The sequence below is a fragment of the Pyrgilauda ruficollis genome, unplaced genomic scaffold, assembly GCF_017590135.1.
Source record: "Pyrgilauda ruficollis isolate IOZ18807 unplaced genomic scaffold, ASM1759013v1 scaffold206, whole genome shotgun sequence".
Classification (NCBI taxonomy): domain Eukaryota; kingdom Metazoa; phylum Chordata; class Aves; order Passeriformes; family Passeridae; genus Pyrgilauda; species Pyrgilauda ruficollis.
The window spans coordinates 474,390-492,495 of NW_024519874.1; the positions used below are offsets into that span (position 1 = coordinate 474,390).

Genomic DNA, 18,106 nt, shown 5'->3' on the forward strand with positions numbered 1-18,106 from the left:
CAAGGCTGGACCAGGCTGCTCAGGCCTCATCCCACCAACCTGTGATTATTTCCAGGAACTCAGGCTCTGCTGGTCCTGGCCCAGCACTTCCCATCCCATTCACAGCAAAATTCAGCTGCAGTGAACTCCCATTTTTTACTGTCCCTTCCCACACCCCCCTCTGCAGCACAGCTCTTCCAAAGGGCAAATCCATGGCAGTGTGCTGGGCACTGCAGAGATGAATTACTGCAGTCAAAAATAACACAAACCCTGCCCAAGGTGGCTTTTCCAAGGGTAAAAGTCTCTGTGTTCCCTTGGGGTGATTATTTCTATAGAGAGCCTCTTCCTTTGGGGGAATGGTGCCTCGCTGCTGCCCCAGTTACCCACTTTGTTAATTTGTGAGCTTCCTCAGATGCTCCAGTGTCCCCCAGCCCATTCCCTCTCCACGTGGGACCAAGTTTGCTGTGGATGGCTGACACTGCAGCAGAATCCTCAGCTTTAGCTACAGAAATCACTTTTCCAAAATGATTTTGTTTCTTGGAACTTCTAAGCAGGACACTTCTCCCTCTGATAAGGCACCTGCATTTTTCACTGAAAAAGCTGAATTATTTGCACACTCAGTTCTTTGACTGCAGAAAGGATTCAAAGCTCTTCCCTAGCCAGAGCACTGATCCACCTGAAATAAAATTCCCTGGACTTTACCTTTTAGATCTTTGAAACATCTCACGCTTGGGAATTGCTCTTCTTTTTTCTCTCATCAGGAAACCTGAACAGAAAATTTTGAGATAAGGGAACGATGAACGAGTTTGTTACAGCAACAACGTGAGTCCTTTGTAAGTTTTATAGAAGTTCTTACAAAAAACTCTTTATAAGATCTTACAGACAACAGGGTTAAATAACTGTAACAGCTTTAGGAGAAATACCTAGTAAATAAATACACCCTGAAGCATAATGTGGAGTTCATGAAACCAAAGAATTCAAAGCAGAGCCCTGAAGTACCTCGGTTGGACACCAGGTGATTTGCAGTCCTGCAGTCCTTCCTCCTCCCTGCAGGCTGCAGCAGCTGCTGGGGTGGCAGCAGTCTTTCCCCCTGGGATGGCAGCAGTCTTTCCCCCTGGGGTGGCCGCAGTTTCTCCCCCTGGGATGTGTGCAGCCTCCTCTCCTCGCGGAGCAGCCGCAGGTGCTGCAGGCGCTGCCCCGAGCGCGAGATGAAATCGGGGCGGTGCAGGGCCAGGGCTTCCTGAGGGGACACAAACAGACCCTGCCTGGCCAAGCTGGGGCTGGCAGCTGCAGGGGAGACCCAGAACATCCACCACGAACCCCAGAGCATGGGAAAAAATCCCCTGACAATATTGGGTGCAATATAAAACTCCTGTCCTTACGGCTGGGTAGGTGCTCGGAGGCCAGCAGCCTCTGAGCCTCTGGTTTAACAATGTGGAAATAAACTGGCCAGAAAGGAAAAAAACCCAAATAATAATAATAAAAACTCTTTTTGATCTCATACTATGTACACCTCAGTACTGTTTCTGCATGGAAACAAGTGCGGTGGGACATTCTGTCAGCTACATCCCCCTGGTTCCTGAAGCCAAGGGGTTTAATCCCTGTAACACCAGACCAAGTCAAATACTGGGGAAATAACTTAAATATCCTGGGGAAAGCCAGACTGCCATGAGCATGTGGAGGGCCCAGCAGTGCCTGGCTCAGCGTGGCCTCACCTGCAGCGTGAGCTTGCCCAGGGGCTGCCCCAGCCCCCTGCCAGCCCCCGTGGCTGTCGCGGCTCCCTGGCCCAGGCTGGGCTGCTCCTCCCAGTTCCTCTCCCGCAGGGGCTCTCTCCAGGGCTTTGTGCTGCTCCAGGGCTCAAACCAGGCTGGCCCAGGGCCAGGAGTGGCACTGCACTGGTTTTCCTTCCTCGACTCACATTCCAGGCCCTCTGCTGGGACGAGCCATGGAGTCCCTGTTAGAAGAACACAGAAGAGAAAGAAGATTTGAGGCAATTCCTGTGCCTGTTGTCCATCCCAATCCATGGTCTTTCCTGCAGGAATGAGGGGACACAGCCAGGAGAGGTGATGCCAGCTGACCCAAGGGGCATCCCAGATCACGGTCAGGAGGCAGAGCTGAGGGAAGAGGAAGGGGAGCACTTGGAATGACAGTGCTTTGACCTCCCAAGTCACATCAGGCACAATGGAGCTCTCCTGGGGATGGGAAAGTGGGCAAGGGCTTTCCAGGGTCCCTCCAGTGCCTACAGGGGGTTCCAAGGAGGCACAGAGGGACCTGGGACAAGGGAAATGGTCTGAAGCTGAAGGAGGGCAGGTTTACACCAGGTATGGGGAAGGAACTGTTCTCTGGGAGGGTGGGCAGGGGCTGGGCTGGAATTCCCAGAGCAGCTGCGGCTGCCCTGCATCCCTGGCAGTGCCCAAGGGCAGCCTGGGACAGTGGGAGGTGTCCCTGCCATGGCAGGGGTGGCACTGGATGACATTTAAGGTCCCTTCCCACCCAACCCATTCCAGGATTCTTCAAGTGGAGAATGAATTCCTTGTCTGGCTGTGTTTGTGTGGCTTTTCCTTTCCCTTCTATCCTGTCTCTATCCCAATCCAGTGGTTTCCCCACTCTCATGCTCCCATCCTGTCCCACATCCCTCAGAAGGGAAGGGCCAGGGGGCTCAGGTGCAGCTGGGGTTAGGGCACAGCAGTGCCCAGGTTTGCAGCTAAACCCAGCCAGTGCCAGCACTGCAGCAACCCCTCACTGCAGCTCAATTCAGGGGAATTTCTGTGGGAAAAGCCTTGGGCAGGCTCAAGAGAATTCCTTCCCTAGCAAGCCTTTATCAAACACCACTTTTGAAAAGCCCAGAACTGTTCACTTTCCATGTTTCCCTCCATGGAAAGAACAGTTATTTACCAGCAATCACACATTTTTAAGGAGCCTTTCTGCTGGGCTAAGCCCTGTGGCTCTTCATCCATGTTTTGGAAGATCATATGCTTTCCATCTCCCAAATGCTCAACGTGTCTCCAGGAATTGAGTTACTCACAGTTTACACACACAATGATGTGAATACATCAGCTGGGATTCTGAGCAGATATTCTGAAATTTCTAAATTAAACCCTTATGAGAGAGAATGATCAGTCCCCACAACAACAACAGTGATGAGTAAGGGAAATATTTTTAAACATTTAATTGTGACGTTGTGAAGAGTGGCAGGAATTTAAGAGACAAAAAAAAAAAAAAAAAAAAAGGGAAAAAAAAGAAAACGTCAGGAGACTCCACCAGCAGCCTAAAAATAGATCTTTCAAAAACAGTCAAGTTCTTCCCAATTTTCAACCAAGTACTCTGGAAAAATCTTCTGGGAAGCCTCAGGGCATGAGACATTAAGGACAAGTTGGTGACCAGCACTGAGAGTTTACCAGAACCCTTTGTATCTCAGAAATTCACGTTAAGCACCTCTCCACCTTGTTTACTCCTCCCTAATGACTGCATTTCCTGCTGTAACAGCCCTTTCGTGGCTGAACTGCCATCAGGAGTCAGCAGCAGCACCCCGGCAGGGTTTTGTGAGCTCCCCTGAGATCCCAGCAGGAGGAGGCTGCGGCAGGGTCAGCCCTGTGCAGAGCCAAGAGCCTGCAGGGGAAGGGCAGGGGGATGCCCTGGAGAGGTGACCTCAGGCTCGGGGCACTCCTCACAGCTCAGGGTGAGCAAGGAGGCTTCCCCCACGCTGCTCTGCAGCTCTGTGGGATTTATCCAGTTCTGTCCTGCCCACTGGCCTTCCCTACATGTTCTAGAGCGTTCTCCCTTCCCCGTTACCCCACTGGTGTGTTTGTGTAACCCTGCCCATCCACCCTGACATCCCCCACTGAGTGGAATCCTCTGCCCTTTGCCCACCCCTGTGCCTCAGGTCACTGACCCCACACTTGAACCTGTGCAGACCCCACGGTTTTGGCTTTGTCCCTGATCCCTTCAGCATGCTTTGGGATAAACCTTTGCTGGAATACATCACACAGTAACCCTTCCTGTCCTTGCTCTGCTGAGCTGTCTGTGGGGTGTGTGCATGGACTGGGAATGGCTGTTCCCATGGCCTGACTCTGAGCAGCTGCTGCAGGAGACACCTCCAAGGAGGCTGCAGCATCTCTACCACCCTGCAACACCGTCGGTCCCTTCCCTGTGTGCCAGCCCTGTGCCCTCAGACCACTGGATCCCTGACTCCCTGCTCCTGCATTCACAGCCTGGACCCTCCTTTGTGCTCGTCCCTGCCCCAGACCATTTCAGCACTGTCTGAAATAAAGCACGTTGGAACTCTGTGCCTGGACCCTCCCGTGCTGTGTGTGTTGACACATGAGGTGCTGAATTAACTGAGGCTAGAAACCCATTCCAGATTTAGGTGAAGTGTGCTGCTTTGACTTGTTTCATCTGTATATTCATTTGCTGTACTTGTAAAAACCCTGTGCTTGCAAAAGCTTACAGCTCCCAAAACTGCCTCAAACAAGGTGAAAAGAATGTGAACTTCCGAGCCAGAAGAAAATAGGAGAGGCCCCTTGGACCTTAAAACAAGAAGCAAACCAAAACTAAAGCTACAGGAGATGGATAGACAACTAGAGAGCTCTCTGCACAAGAACTGATCAGAACTAATTGTGATCAATAAATATGCAAAAATCTATTGTGAAACTTAATGCATATGCTACAGGTTAAGGGACAAAAAGGAAGTTTAGACACTTGAAGAGCACACATACCTTTAGAAATTATTCCCCTTGTACCCAGTGCTATAATAAACACTCCACCTTTCAACTTTAATTAGCTGAAGATTTGTCTGTCCACACATCAGTGTGTGTGCTGTGCTCTCGTGGCTCCTGCCCCTTGGCACAGGGTGCTCTTGGGGCAGGTTGTGTCCACCACCACCACGGATTGTGACACAGCCCTGGCTGTTCCCACCCTGCCCAGATGTCCCCAGCCCTGCCCAGGTGTCCCCAGCCCTGCCCCAGGTGTCCCCCACCCTGCCCCGGGAGTCCCCACCCTGCCCAGATGTCCCCAACCCTGCCCAGATGTCCCCAGCCCTGCCCCAGGTGTCCCAGCCCTGCCCAGGTGTCCCAGCCCTGCCCAGGGTGCTGACCTTGCTGGAAGTGCAGCCTGCTCCTCCTGGTCCGTGTGTCTGTCCGGAGCCTGCCCGGCAGTGCCCGGGGCTGCTGCCAGGCTCCCCCCTGTCCCTGTCCCTGTCCCCTGTCCCTGTCCCAGGGGCTCCCACAGCTGCTGGCTGCTCCTGGGCGTGGGGAAGGTCACCCCCACGTCCCGGGTGTTCTTCTTGGTGGCACTGCTGACGATCTCCAGGTCCCCTGGAATGGAAACCAAGCAGGGAAGTCTCAGTCCCGTGTGCCAGGGCAGGGAGCGACCCCACGCCAGCCCAGAGTGAAGTGCCTCACCCACCTCCAGCAGTCCAAACCTTTTATATTCGTATTTTACACTTCCCCAAACCAAGGAGAGTTTCCAGTGGCTCGGGATTGTTACTGCATGATAATCTGAGGGAAATTAAAACCAAATACCCCAAGCAAAATGTACATTTATCTGGGGGTGGGAATTCAACTGGAGTTAACTCTGCACTATGAAAATCCTTCCCTGATTCAATCTGCTTGCACACAAGCAGGAATAAATAAATAATTGCTGTATCTGATGAATAAACCAAGGCCATTACTCAATGTGATGATGGGGAGTTGGCGTGGAAATGAAAGCAATGAAGAAACTGCTAATTGCCACCAGAAAAAACCCAACTGCAGAACTGCACCAGGCCAGGAGCAGCTCGGGACTGAAATAGCATTGAACACCCAAAATATTCCCAGGAAGAACACGGAACACTGCAGTTGCCTTCTGAAATAGCATATGCCTACAAAACCCATTCTGGGAGGAACAGATGTCTTGGGGAAAAAACAATAGATAAAAAAAGGCAGCTCACCTTTGCCACAGAAATAGAGCAGAAGCTGAGCTTGATAAACTTTACAAGTGAGAAAATTGGCTTTTAAAGCAGCCCAAGAATGGCAAATAAACAGCTCATGTTCACTGAACACATCACCCTTCCCTGACAGCACTTGGAGTGAGTCTGGAGGGTGCTGCCTGCACAGACCCATCACCAGGAACTGGGGAGAAGGGGTTCCAAAGGCAGGAGAGGCAGGAGCAGCCCAGGGAGGTGTGGGACTCAGGGCCTCACCTGCCTGGATGCCTTTGCTCAGCATCCGTGTCCGTCTCTTGTGGCTGAGGGCAGAGCTGGGCCCCCAGGAGCTGCTGCTGGCACAGGTGGAATCCGAGGAGAAGGGGATGGTGCTCTACAAAAACAGGCAAGGGAACAGGAGTTCCTGAAATTCCAACCCAAAAGAGCAGCAAACAGCATTTAAACAGAAGGAAGTCATTGCTTTTCCCTCGTTGCACCTCGGTTCTGCTGTTGTCAGTGTTGTCAGAGCCCAGGCTGATCCGTCCCACTGCTCTCACAAAAGCCAGCCCTGGCTCCACCCCGTGCACTTCCAGCAGCCCACTTTGGTACATTAGTGAAAAGCACATTATTTACATGATAAAAGCACAATATTTCTGTGGGAGCAGCTTGCTGGGATCAGTCAGGACAGCACTGGGCATCCTCCAGCCCACCTGGGGCTGCTCAGCTGAGGGGACAGCTCAGAGCCCCTTCCAGGCCTGGAGGGGCTCCAGGAGAGCTGCAGAGGGACTGGGGACAAGGGACAGACGGACAGGGGATGGCTTCCACTGCCAGAGGGCAGGGATGGATGGGATACTGGGATTAGGAATTGCTCCCTGGGAGGGTGGGCAGGCAAAACCCTTTTGAAGCAGGGGAAGCTCTCCCTCACCCTGTGATCCTCACCAGAGTCCTCCAGGTGGGAGAAATTCAACTGCATAAATCCGAGAAACAGGAGGGACCGGGGAGTCTCACACCTTCCTTCACACCAAGCCAGGTGTGAAAGCTGCAGGGCTGGACACAGCTTGCAGGTCACACATTAATTTCAATTAATAAAGCCATTAAAAGCAGGAAGGCTGTGCCAAGCCTTGGCTCTGTGGGCTTTATTAACACCAGTGACCTGGCAGCACCTCCAGGCTCCCAGGGCACCCTGACAGTGCCCACAGCTCCCCTGAGCTCCAGCTCTAATTACAGAACTGCAATCAGGAACCTGGAGAAAATTACCTGCTGTCCTGTGAGTAACCCCCAGCACCAGCCACCACGGAAATGCAGAGGTCTGCTCTTCATTCCCTTTTACTGCAGCTCTATCACCCCAAACAAAACTCCAATACCAGGAGGAGGCCATTTTGGCTCTCATAAACCTGCTTTTCCTTAATCCCCTGTAACTGTCCCAGCTGCAGGAGAGGCACTCACAGATGCATGGATATGGATTTCCTTTCAGACAACAGAACATGTCAGCATTTGTATTGTGAACGTGTGAATCTGAATTATGTGCCCAGCAAAAATGTTTAAGAGCAGGGAGAAAACCCCCAGGATATGCCCTTCCCTGCACTTCCATGCAGCCTGGGCAGTGCCAGCAATATTCCTGGTGGGATGGGAGTATTCCCTGCTCTCCACTTCAGCTCTGCAGCTGCTGCCACACGGCAGCTCCAGGAGGAAAACCTCCAGGGATGCTCATGCAGAAAGCTGGAAGCAGCTTCTCTGGAAGCAGGGATGGAAACCTGCCTCAAACCACACATTTGCACTAAAAATACAAATAAATCTTCACTTTTCCTCAGCTAAACAGCCCAGAAGTGACCAAAATTGGAATTTTTAATTAAATTTTTATATTTTGCCATCTATCTTCTCTCACTTCTTATTTGAGGAGGGTCACGTATCCTCAGATGGATTTTCTAAAAGAATATTTCACCAGCAGATAAAAAATGTGAGTTTCTAAAGCCATGGGGGTTCAATGAGCCTTTAAAGGGTTTATTCCCCATAGCATTAATTCCATTTGTCATTTCACAGGTGATTTAACAGGTTAAAAAATCAGATTTGGGTTTAAGGTTCAATGGACCCTGAAAAACTCATCTTCTGAATGGAAGGTGGAATAAAATCATCTTCTGAATTCTACAACTGTGCCAGAAATGTTGGATCCTAATGCTGCTGTTCTGGCTAATAGTCCTAACATTGCAAAGTTCAGGACAGTTTTGTTTTACCTTCAAATAAATGTTATGAATAAAAATATTGAATAAAATATTTTTAAACCATTCTTCACCTTCAAAAAGATTGTTTCTCCCCCAGATTTATGTAGTTATTGGCATTATTTTTAATTATTTCATAATTCACTGGCTTATTTGACAAACAGACTTGGAGTTATTTCTATAAAATAGAATAGCTGATTTCAATTAAATCTGGTAGTAATGACACCAGTTCCACTTTAATCTGGAGATACAAGAAAATGAAAAAAGTAATTCAATATTCCTCACTTGTCCTCTGCTTTTCAGCATTCCTGTGTATCACAGAACCCTGAACTCTGTAATTCCTTACTGAAATCACCAAATCCTCTTTAAGAACATTTCCATTTCTCCTGCCAAGGGCAACAGCTGAATTCACCTGAAGGAATTCTTCCCTCCCCTTCCAAACAGCTGCAGAGTTCTCACCTGGAATTCTCAGCTCTTTAAAGAAAAAAATCCACAACCAACCAGACAAAACAATTTACAATTTTTCACAAGCCTAATAGCAGGGAAATTCCAAAAATTGTGTGGATCCTTGCCCAGGGATGCCCTGGCTGCAATTTCCATCAGATTTACAACCTCATGTTGGGCAGTGCCCAAGGACCAGGGACAGCAGGATCTGTTCCCAATGCTCAGGGACAGCAGGATCTGTCCCCAAGGACCAGGGACAGCAGGATCTGTCCCCAAGGACCAGGGACAGCAGGATCTGTCCCCAGGGCTCAGGGACAGCAGGATCTGTCCCCAGGGCTCAGGGACAGCAGGATCTGTTCCCAATGCTCAGGGACAGCAGGATCTGTTCCCAGGGATCAGGGACAGCAGGATCTGTCCCCAGGGATCAGGGACAGCAGGATCTGTTCCCAAGGCTCAGGGACAGCAGGATCTGTTCCCAAGGGAATAGAGACAAGGAAGGCAAGCCCAGGTGGTGTTTGCCAGCCTGAGCTGCTGCCCTGGCTCCTGCAGGACCCTGGCTGGGGCTGCCCCCATGGATGGCAGAACCAGTGATCCCCTACAAACCAGTGATTCCCATTGACTCAGAGATTCCCAGAGATTCCCAGTGACTCTGAGATTCCCAGCTCACAGAGCCAGCAGCAGTGGGGATTCCCGTGGGGATGGGGTAGGGCTGGGCTCAGGGAGCTCTTACCTGGCTCTGCTGGTGCTTCCCGAGGCTCTGAGCAGCCCCCTGGGGACATGCCCCAGCCCCTGCTGCTCCACTCTGCCCGTGCCACTTCTCGGAGCGCCTCTTCTGCTGGCTGATGGCACAGTAGAGCTGGGCCAGCCTTGGGGACAGCCTTGGGGACAGCTGTGGGCTCGGGGTGTCGGTGCTTGGGGCCAGCCTGTGCTGCCCGAAGGCCCGGAGCAGCCTGGCCGTGTCGATGGTGGACAGGGACAGGGAGCTGCTGTCCCCGGAGGCAGGGGAGGTGTCCAGCCCGGTCCCCGTGTCCCACGCCGAGGTGCTGCAGCTGCTGGGCTCTCCGCTCAGCCTGGTCTCCGAGGAGCTGTCACTGGGGATCCCCAGGTGCTGCTGCTCCTCCAGGATCCTGCTCAGGTGCTGGATCACCTTCTGCCCCGGCCTGGCTGCCCTGGGCTCCCCCGGGCTGCTGCTGCCATGGCTCTGTCCCACTCGCGCTCCCCTCGGCTCCCCGCCGCTCCCAGAGCTGCCTTTTCCTGCCAGCCCGATTTCTGGCCGTTCCCTTCCCTGGATTTCCTCCTGAGGAACCTTCTCCCCAGCTGCTGTGGGTGCCAGGGTGTGCCTGATGGGGTTCTGCAGGAGCCTGGCCAGCCGATCCAGGCGCTCCACGAGGGACAGCTCGCCGTTCCTGCGGAGCTGCTGCTGCGTGCCCTGGCGCTGCAGGAACCTCACCCACAGCTCGTCCAGGCTGCCCCCGGCGTGGCCCCTCTGCCGTGGTGCCTTCCCCCCGCTCTCCTGCAGGTGAGCAGCCGGGCCCCGCGGCCCAGGGTCAGCGCCAGCAGCGCCGCGGTGCAGCCCCGTGCCAGCTGCCCCGTGCCCAAAGGACGCCCTGGCACTGGGCTCCTCGCTCCTGCTGTCATCAGCCTCTGCAGGGAGGGCGAAGAACTGCCCCTCTGTGCCCTGGGGGGCACGGGGAGCCCGCTGGCAGCGGGCAGGGTGTTCATCCCTGGCTCTGGAGAGCTCTCTGCGACGCTGGCAGCAGCTGTGCCCGGCGGGCATGGCGCGGGGCTCAGGGACACCACGGGAGGGTTCTACACGCCAGGAACCAGCTGGGAGCTCTGCAAGACACACAACACTTCAATGCTTTGCTGCTCTGCTTAAAGTGGAGGATTTTCATCCTAAAGCTCCCAAAACACCACAAAGGATTAAAAGCAGGATCACCGAGCTCATTCCCAAACGCAGTGAACCTGGAGATGAGCTTTGAGCATTATTAAAATCACATAAACAAATGTTTTCTATCTTTTGCAACATGGAATCCAAGGGAATATTCCATCCAAGTGAATCTGGGGAGGAGTCTAATTCCACCTCAGGGAAGTGCCCTGACCAACCCTGAACTGAGCCTTTATTTAGTCATGGAAGGGACCCCAAAGCCCATCCAGTGCCACGGGCAGGGACATCTCCCACTGTCCCAGCCAGCCTGGCCTTGGACACTGCCAGGGATGGGGATGCCCTGGCCATCCATGAAACACACACAGCACGAGCCAGGACCGCTCTCCAAAACAGCTTTAGTGATTTTTAATATCTGAAAACCATCCAGTTTTAAAATGTGCCATGTGTTTTTTGTAGAAAGGCCTGGGTGGTTGCATCTCCTCCCTTCCCAGCACAGGGGCTGTGGTGGAACACAGAGATCACGGATGCTGCAGCCAGGCCCAGCCTCACTAACTCTGGAAGTGCAGGAATTTTTCTTCCCATACAAGGGCAATGTTTATAAACTTGTGTAAGAGGCTTCCTCCACATCCTCCTGACAAATGAGATCAGGCTTGGGAATGCCAGGCAGAACTTTGCTATTCCTGGCTTTTTAGAAAGTTACCAAGAAATGGAAGGAATGTAAACAGGCAAAAAATAAGTTTGTATAGAGAAACTTTTTTTTTTAAAAAAAATACATAACTTGCATAATTTTAAGCTCTAGACAAGCTCTGTGGGTAGAGGTAATCTTATATTAGATCATCTAAAAATACAGTTGAAGAAGTCAGGGAAGATTTAAGACAGGCAAGTCTTTCTTCTGAAAGCTTCTTTAAAGTTCCAGCTGCACTGGCTGCCTTCACAAAATATTCTTTCTCCTTACAGTTCTTTTCTTACCTTGCTGTGATGGGCCTTCAGACCATCACAGCAATAAAAAAAATGTTAGGAGATAATTTTATGTTAACACTTTTGTTCCCCTCTCGTTTTTATCCAGGTTATTGATGTTGCAGCCTTACATAACCATTGCAATTTTCCTGTGCAAATAAAAATTGTCTTCTGGAAACACCAAAAGGAAGAGAGGAAGAGCTTCAAGGGAAAAAACCCAACCTCAAGTGAAAAAAGAAAATGATCAGATGGAAACCCTCTCAACCCATCAGGACAGGAACCATCAGGACAGCAGCTGCTGCAGGAGAGATGCAGCCAGCCAGGAGTGGTCTGCTCCAGCCTCCTGTGTGCAAAAGCCAGCACCAGCACTCACAGTCAGGGCTTGTGCTGCACAGTGCCCACCAGGGTTATTTCAGCTGCTGCCACCAGAGCCAGGGCACCCAGGGCCGGGCTCAGCCTGACTCCCCTGGGAGCATCCTCAGCAAACACAGCCAGGAGTGCAAACCCTGCCCTTCCTCCCGGGGCAGCTCCTCCAGCCAGGCAGGGCAGGGCAGGGCAGGGCAAGAACCAGGACAGGGCAGGGACAGGGACGGACAGGGCAGGGACAGGGCAGGGCAGGGACAGGGCAGGGCAGGGACAGGGCAGGGCAGGGACAGGGCAGGGCAGGGACAGGGCAGGGCAGGGACAGGGCAGGGCAGGGACAGGGCAGGGCAGGGACAGGGCAGGGCAGGGACAGGGCAGGGCAGGGACAGGGCAGGGCAGGGACAGGGCAGGGCAGGGACAGGGCAGGGCAGGGACAGGGCAGGGCAGGGACAGGGCAGGGCAGGGACAGGGCAGGGCAGGGACAGGGCAGGGCAGGGACAGGGCAGGGCAGGGACAGGGCAGGGCAGGGACAGGGCAGGGCAGGGACAGGGCAGGGCAGGGACAGGGCAGGGCAGGGACAGGGACAGGACAGGACAGGGACAGGAACGGACAGGGCAGGGAAGGGACAGAGTAGGACAGGGACAGCAGCACACTGACTGCAGCTTGGGGACACGCAGGGCACAGAGGAACCTGATGTGACATCACAGGACAGCAGAGTGTCCCTGGGCAGGGACAGCCCCAGCCCCAGCCCAGCTCACAGAATTTTACACAGAATGACCAGGTTGGGAGAGACCTTCCAGACCATGGAGTCCAGCCCAGCCCCAACAGCTCAGCTAAACCCTGGCCCCCAGTGCCACATCCAGGCTGTGTTAAACACCCCAGGGATGGGGACTGCAGCACCTCCCCGGGCAGCCATTCCAGAACTTTATCACCCTGCTGGAAAAACTCTTTCCTGCTCTCCAGCCTGAATTTCCCTTGGCACAGCTGAGGCTGTGTGCTCTGGCTGTGTCAGTCCCTGCAGACAGAGCCCAGCCCAGCTGAGCACAGGCACCTTCCAGAGCTGTGCAGGGTGAGGAGGGCAGCCCTGAGTCTCCTTTTCTCCAGGGGAGCACCCCCAGCTCCCTCAGGGCTTCCTCTCAGGGTTGGTGTTCCCAGCCCCTCTCCAGCCTCGCTGTCCCCTCTGGATGGGCTCAGTGTCCCAAAGTCCTTCCCAAACCGAGGGGCCAGGGCTGGGCACAGCCTGGAGGTGTGCCTCACCAGAGCCCAGTGCAGGGGCAGTGACCTCCCTGCTCAGGGAATCCCAGCTGGCTGCAGACACAGGGAATTCCTGACAATCCCTGGAGACATGGGAATGCCAGCAAATACTGATGGCCAAGTTTTCCATGGGATCCTGGAATGGGCTGTGTTGGAGGGATCTGAAATCCCACCCAGTGCCACCCCTGCCACGGCAGGGACACCTCCCACTGTCCCAGGCTGCTCCAGCCCTGGGCAGCCTGGCCTGGGACACTCCAGGGATGCAGAGTCCCGAGCCTGCAAGGGAAACCTGGATTTTATCAGTCACGGAGAAGCAGAAAGACAGGAAGAGAAAATGGAGTCAAATTCAGCATTGTCTGGCTCAGCAGACTCAGCAATGTCACCAGAACCACGGATCCTGGAGCGTCAAATCTTTTGCTCTGACTTCCTTCACATGTATGAACACACAGAAACAATTACAAAATTAAATCCACATTCTAATTACCTGCAGACTGTTCCAGTGGTGCCCTGTGCTCCTCAGCCCAGGCCAGCTTAGGCCTGTGACCATGGCCTGTCCCTCTGTGCTGGGCAGCTGCCCTGGCTGGAGGGGGCTCATGCCCCACACGCAGCACTCGGGCCAGGATCCCTGGAGCAGGAGCATCCTCTGAGCCTGCAGAGAGAGAGCAGCGTGAGTGCAACAGCAGACACAGAAATGGCACAAGTAACCTGCAATCAGGAGCCCTGGCAGCGTCCCAGGCCAGGCTGGATGGGGCTTGGAGCAGCCTGGGACAGTGGCAGGTGTCCCTGCCATGGCAGGGTGGGATGGGATGGGCTTTAAGGTCCTTCCCACCAAACCACTCCATGACTCCATGATCCCACGCCTGTCTCAAGGTTAGAAGCCTAGAACTGTCCCCACCAATTTCTCCTCCTTGCCAACCCCTCCTGGTTACATCCCATGGATTTCCTGCACTCAGTTCCTTCAGCTGCTCCCCCTGAGCTGAGCCCTGAGTGCAGCAGGGACTGGGAAAAACAAAATGTATTTTTCCATCCTGCTGTACGTTTTCCTAGAACCTTGTGCTGCTTCATTTGCATAGTGAATTTTTATATATGGCACCATCATTTCTGCAAAACAACAGATTTGCATCACATTTGTTTCTCTCATTTTGGACACATTTCCCTAGATAAACTTGAAAAAGGTCAAGAGCAGAGATGCCTAAACCATGCCCAGCACAATTTGTGGCCATAGTGACTGATCTGGGCACTTCTGGCACTGTTGGATCAGCCTGATCCCTCGGTCAGCACTGCTGGAATTCAGGAACTGGAATCTCTTTTTGTCTACAGACCAAACTCTGGATATTAAAAAGCTCTGAGTGAAACCAACCTGCAAATAAAACCTGTGAGAACCTGCAATAAAAACCTGTGAAAACCTGTAATAAACCCAGTGATCCACTCTTTGCAGGACAAGTGTCAGAGATCTGCAAGGATCCCGAGTGAGCAGTAATTCCCAGAGGAAAGCAAGGGATGATCAGGCTGTAAACACTGAGTGCTGCTCCCTTCCACTTCAGAGTGGAGCAAGAACCCCCTCCCAGCCCGAAAGGAGAGCAGAGCCTGCAGGCAGAGCTGCCCTGTGGCTCACACACAATTCAGTAATCCACAGGAACAGCCATCCAGCCTGGATGGAGGTGCAGCAAGAACCCCCTCCCAGCCCGAAAGGAGAGCAGAGCCTGCAGGCAGAGCTGCCCCGTGGCTCACAGACAATGCAGTAATCCACAGGAACACCCACCCAGCCTGGATGGAGGTGCAGTACCTGAGCAGGAGCTGGCTGTGCTGGCCTCGGGCTCCCCGGGGGACACGCTGCCTCCTGCTTTCTGGAAGGGCACGTAGTACATGCCAGAGCTTCCCCAGGGCTTGTAGGGCAGCAGCAGGGGCTGGGCTGGGGGAGCAAGGCCAACAGTGAGCAGGAGCCAGGCTGGAGCCCCTCATGCAGCAGGGCAGGGCCTGGGCAGGCTGCTCAGGGTGCTCCTGCTGCTAAAGCCTGAGGAATACCCTGTTCTTCAGCAACAGGGATTGCTATTTCATTAGCTAAATTTAAATATTTCCGTTTTTTTAATCCCCACCCACAGGGAGAAGGTTACCATCCCTTACCTGGAAAACCAGCTGTACCTATTCAATATTAAAATGGTGATCAGGGGGGCAAACAGTGACTTACAGAAACATCCCCTGTACCCACAGAGCTGATCCCAGTTTTGCTCTTTTTAAAGGAGCAGGGATGTGTCCCTCAAGTCAATAAAAGCAACAACAGAGCCCAGTACCAAACACCCCTGGGGTGGGAAACCCTGTGAACATGCACATCCCCCTGCTGACAGACAGCCCAAACCCTGCAGTTTTCTGTTTTATTCTATTAAAAGCAGCAATGTGCAGACTTCCCTCTGATCTTTTGGGGCTAGATTTACTAGAGAGTAAATCAGTAATCAGATCCAGCTCTCAATGAACTCCAAGTGAATCAAACAAACCATCTACACACAACACCAGAAAATACTCTCCAACCACACTTGGACACAAAGAATTCAGTTCTAGAGAAACCTGAACTGAATCCCAACTCTATCCACACAAATCCCTCCTGACAAGGCTGGAAAACCCAAGTTTAAGGGTTGAGTTTCCCCCACATACGAGCAACTTCAAATATCCCAATTATCTCAGGGATGTTATTTCCACAAAAAGCTGGGTTAGGTTCTGGGCTTTGACATTTATCAGTATCTTGACCTTGTGCAGATTCAAGTGCACAGACACCCACAAGACAGGAATGTGCTCACCAGGCTGCCTTGGGAAGGGGGGAATCTCCTTGTGGGATGGAGCTGCAATCCCAGGAGCTTCAGGGCTGCTGGGGAGCGACGGCTGCTGGGCAGCACTTCTCCCCTCCTGGGGATCAACACAGATTTCTGCTGAGAACGTGGCTTTTGTAGGACTCTCCGTGGTGATCTGGGTGGCAGCATCAGAAGTCCTTGTGCCAGGCTTTGCAGGAGGGGCAGAGCTGGGGATGCCCTGGAGCTGGGCTCTGGCCCTGCCCTGCAGCAGCAGCTCCTGCCTGGGGGAAAGCACCCGGCTGGGATCTGCTGGCCCAGCTGAGCTGGGCTCCTCTGGAACACCCTCAGCAGGAGGGGATTTAGGAACACCTTCCACTGAAGCTTCTGGAGCTGCTTGTAAAGCCACTGCCCGAGCCTTGCCTTGAGGTTTGTCCCACACCTTGACCCCGTTCCCAGCACTGCTGGCACTGGGGTGACCGACCCTGGAGGAGAGGGTGATGTGCACACAGCTCAGGAATCTCCTCACCGGTGCTGAGGGAGCCTCAGGCGTGGTGGACAAAGCCTCATCTGCAGGTGTTGGGTGAGCAGGACCCATCTGCTCCCTCACAGCCTCTTCTGGAACGAGAGGTGGCTGGTCAGGGCCTTTCCTCCCCTCTGCTGTGACCCCAGCAGGGCCCTTCAGCAAGCCCCTTTGTGCAGCTGCACCCGGGCCCTCTGAGCCCCCCCGGAGCCGGGGGTGCCCAGGTGGGATCTCCTCCTGCTGGGATGGGCTCAGAGGGGGGGGTTCAATGGATGGCTTCGTTTCCTGGCTGAGCCCCCCGGCTCTGGCACCCTGTGTGTGCCCCTCAGCCACAGCTGCAGGCAGGAGCTGGGGCTGCTTGGCACTCAGGGTCTGTCTCTTCCCGGCGTGGGTGCCCCCGGGCTGCGGGGCTGTTTCCTGAGCAGCTGCAGCTGCAGCCCTGGCAGCAGGGGCAGGAGCAGCCTCGGCAGCACCCCCAGTGCCAGCCAGCACGGGGCAGGGGGCACAGCCCTGTCTGAGAGCTCTGTGCCAGGGCTCTGTGCCCAGCCTCTCCTCCCCGGGCAGGAGCCCAGCCAGGCTCTGGGGGCTCAGGGTGATGGGGGTGCCTGGCTTGCCCAGCTCCCCGTGGGCACGGGGGGCAGCTGCAGGGCTCCCTGCACAGGGGTCCCGTGCCAGAGGGGCACGGAGCTCTGCCATGGCACTGGGGTGCCCCACGGCCGGCTGCTGCCTGTGCACCTGCAGCTCTGCAGCACTGCAGGGCTTTAGCTGCATGTCCTGCAGGTCAGCAGCACTGCAGGGCTTTAGCTGCATGTCCTGCAGGTCAGCAGCACTGCAGGGCTTTAGCTGCATGTCCTCCAGGTCAGCAGTGTTCCAGGGCTTCAGCTGCACATCCTGCAGGTCAGCAGCATTGCAGGGCTTCAGCTGCATGTCCTGCAGGTCAGCAGTGTTCCAGGGCTTCAGCTGCACATCCTGCAGGTCAGCAGCATTGCAGGGCTTCAGCTGCATGTCCTGCAGGTCAGCAGTGTTCCAGGGCTTCAGCTGCATGTCCTGCAGGTCAGCAGTGTTCCAGGGCTTCAGCTGCATGTCCTGCAGGTCAGCAACATGGCAGGGCTCAGCAGCACTGCAGGGCTTCAGCTGCATATCCTGCAGGTCAGCAACACTGCAGGGCTTCAGCTGCACATCCTGCAGGTCAGCAACATTGCAGGGCTTTAGCTGCACATCCTGCAGGTCAGCAGCATTGCAGGGCTTCAACTGCACATCCTGCAGGTCAGCAGCATTGCAGGGCTTTAGCTGCACATCCTGCAGGTCAGCAGTGTTCCAGGGCTTCAGCTGCATGTCCTGCAGGTCAGCAGTACCCCAAGACTTCAGCTGCACATCCTGCAGGTCAGCAGTGTTCCAGGGCTCAGCAGCACCCCAAGGTTTCAGCTGCATGTCCTTCATCTCAGCAGCACTGCAGGGTTTCAGCTGCATGTCCTGCAGCAGGGAGCAATCCCAGGGAACAGCTCTAGGGAAGGGTGCTGCTGGTGGGGAGCTGGGCTGGAGGAGCTCCCGAGTCCTGGAGAGCTGTCCATGCCTGTCCCTGGGACACCTGGGAGCCTGGACACCCCCCAGGTCCTGCTCCTGCTTCCTCAGGTGCTCAGAAGCTGCTTCCAAACCACAGAGCCAGGGATCCTGAAAAACAGAGCACAGTTCAGGGGTCATGTGAGAACGTCCCACTCTGGCCAAACCTGGATGGGAAAAGCCAAAGATGAGAGCTGTGACCAACCAAGAGTTTGTTGTCAGGAAGGGAAGGAACCCAGCTGG

General features: G+C 54.2%; 1 protein-coding gene across 1 annotated transcript in view; it reads right to left on the reverse strand.

The window, feature by feature from the left end:
- Nucleotides 1–1,745: 1,745 nt before the first annotated feature.
- Nucleotides 1,746–18,106, reverse strand: part of LOC121353462 (transforming acidic coiled-coil-containing protein 2-like) — a gene marked incomplete at its 5' end in the record, with an annotated part of 32,978 nt that continues 16,617 nt past the window's right edge. Inside the window, 8 exons of the mRNA XM_041467325.1 lie at nt 1,746–1,933; nt 5,072–5,291; nt 6,158–6,272; nt 9,269–10,374; nt 13,485–13,649; nt 14,787–14,912; nt 15,793–15,898; nt 16,310–17,974. Of these exons, the coding sequence (XP_041323259.1) occupies nt 1,894–1,933; nt 5,072–5,291; nt 6,158–6,272; nt 9,269–10,374; nt 13,485–13,649; nt 14,787–14,912; nt 15,793–15,898; nt 16,310–17,974 (3,543 nt within the window). The remainder of the gene's footprint in view (nt 1,934–5,071; nt 5,292–6,157; nt 6,273–9,268; nt 10,375–13,484; nt 13,650–14,786; nt 14,913–15,792; nt 15,899–16,309; nt 17,975–18,106) is intronic.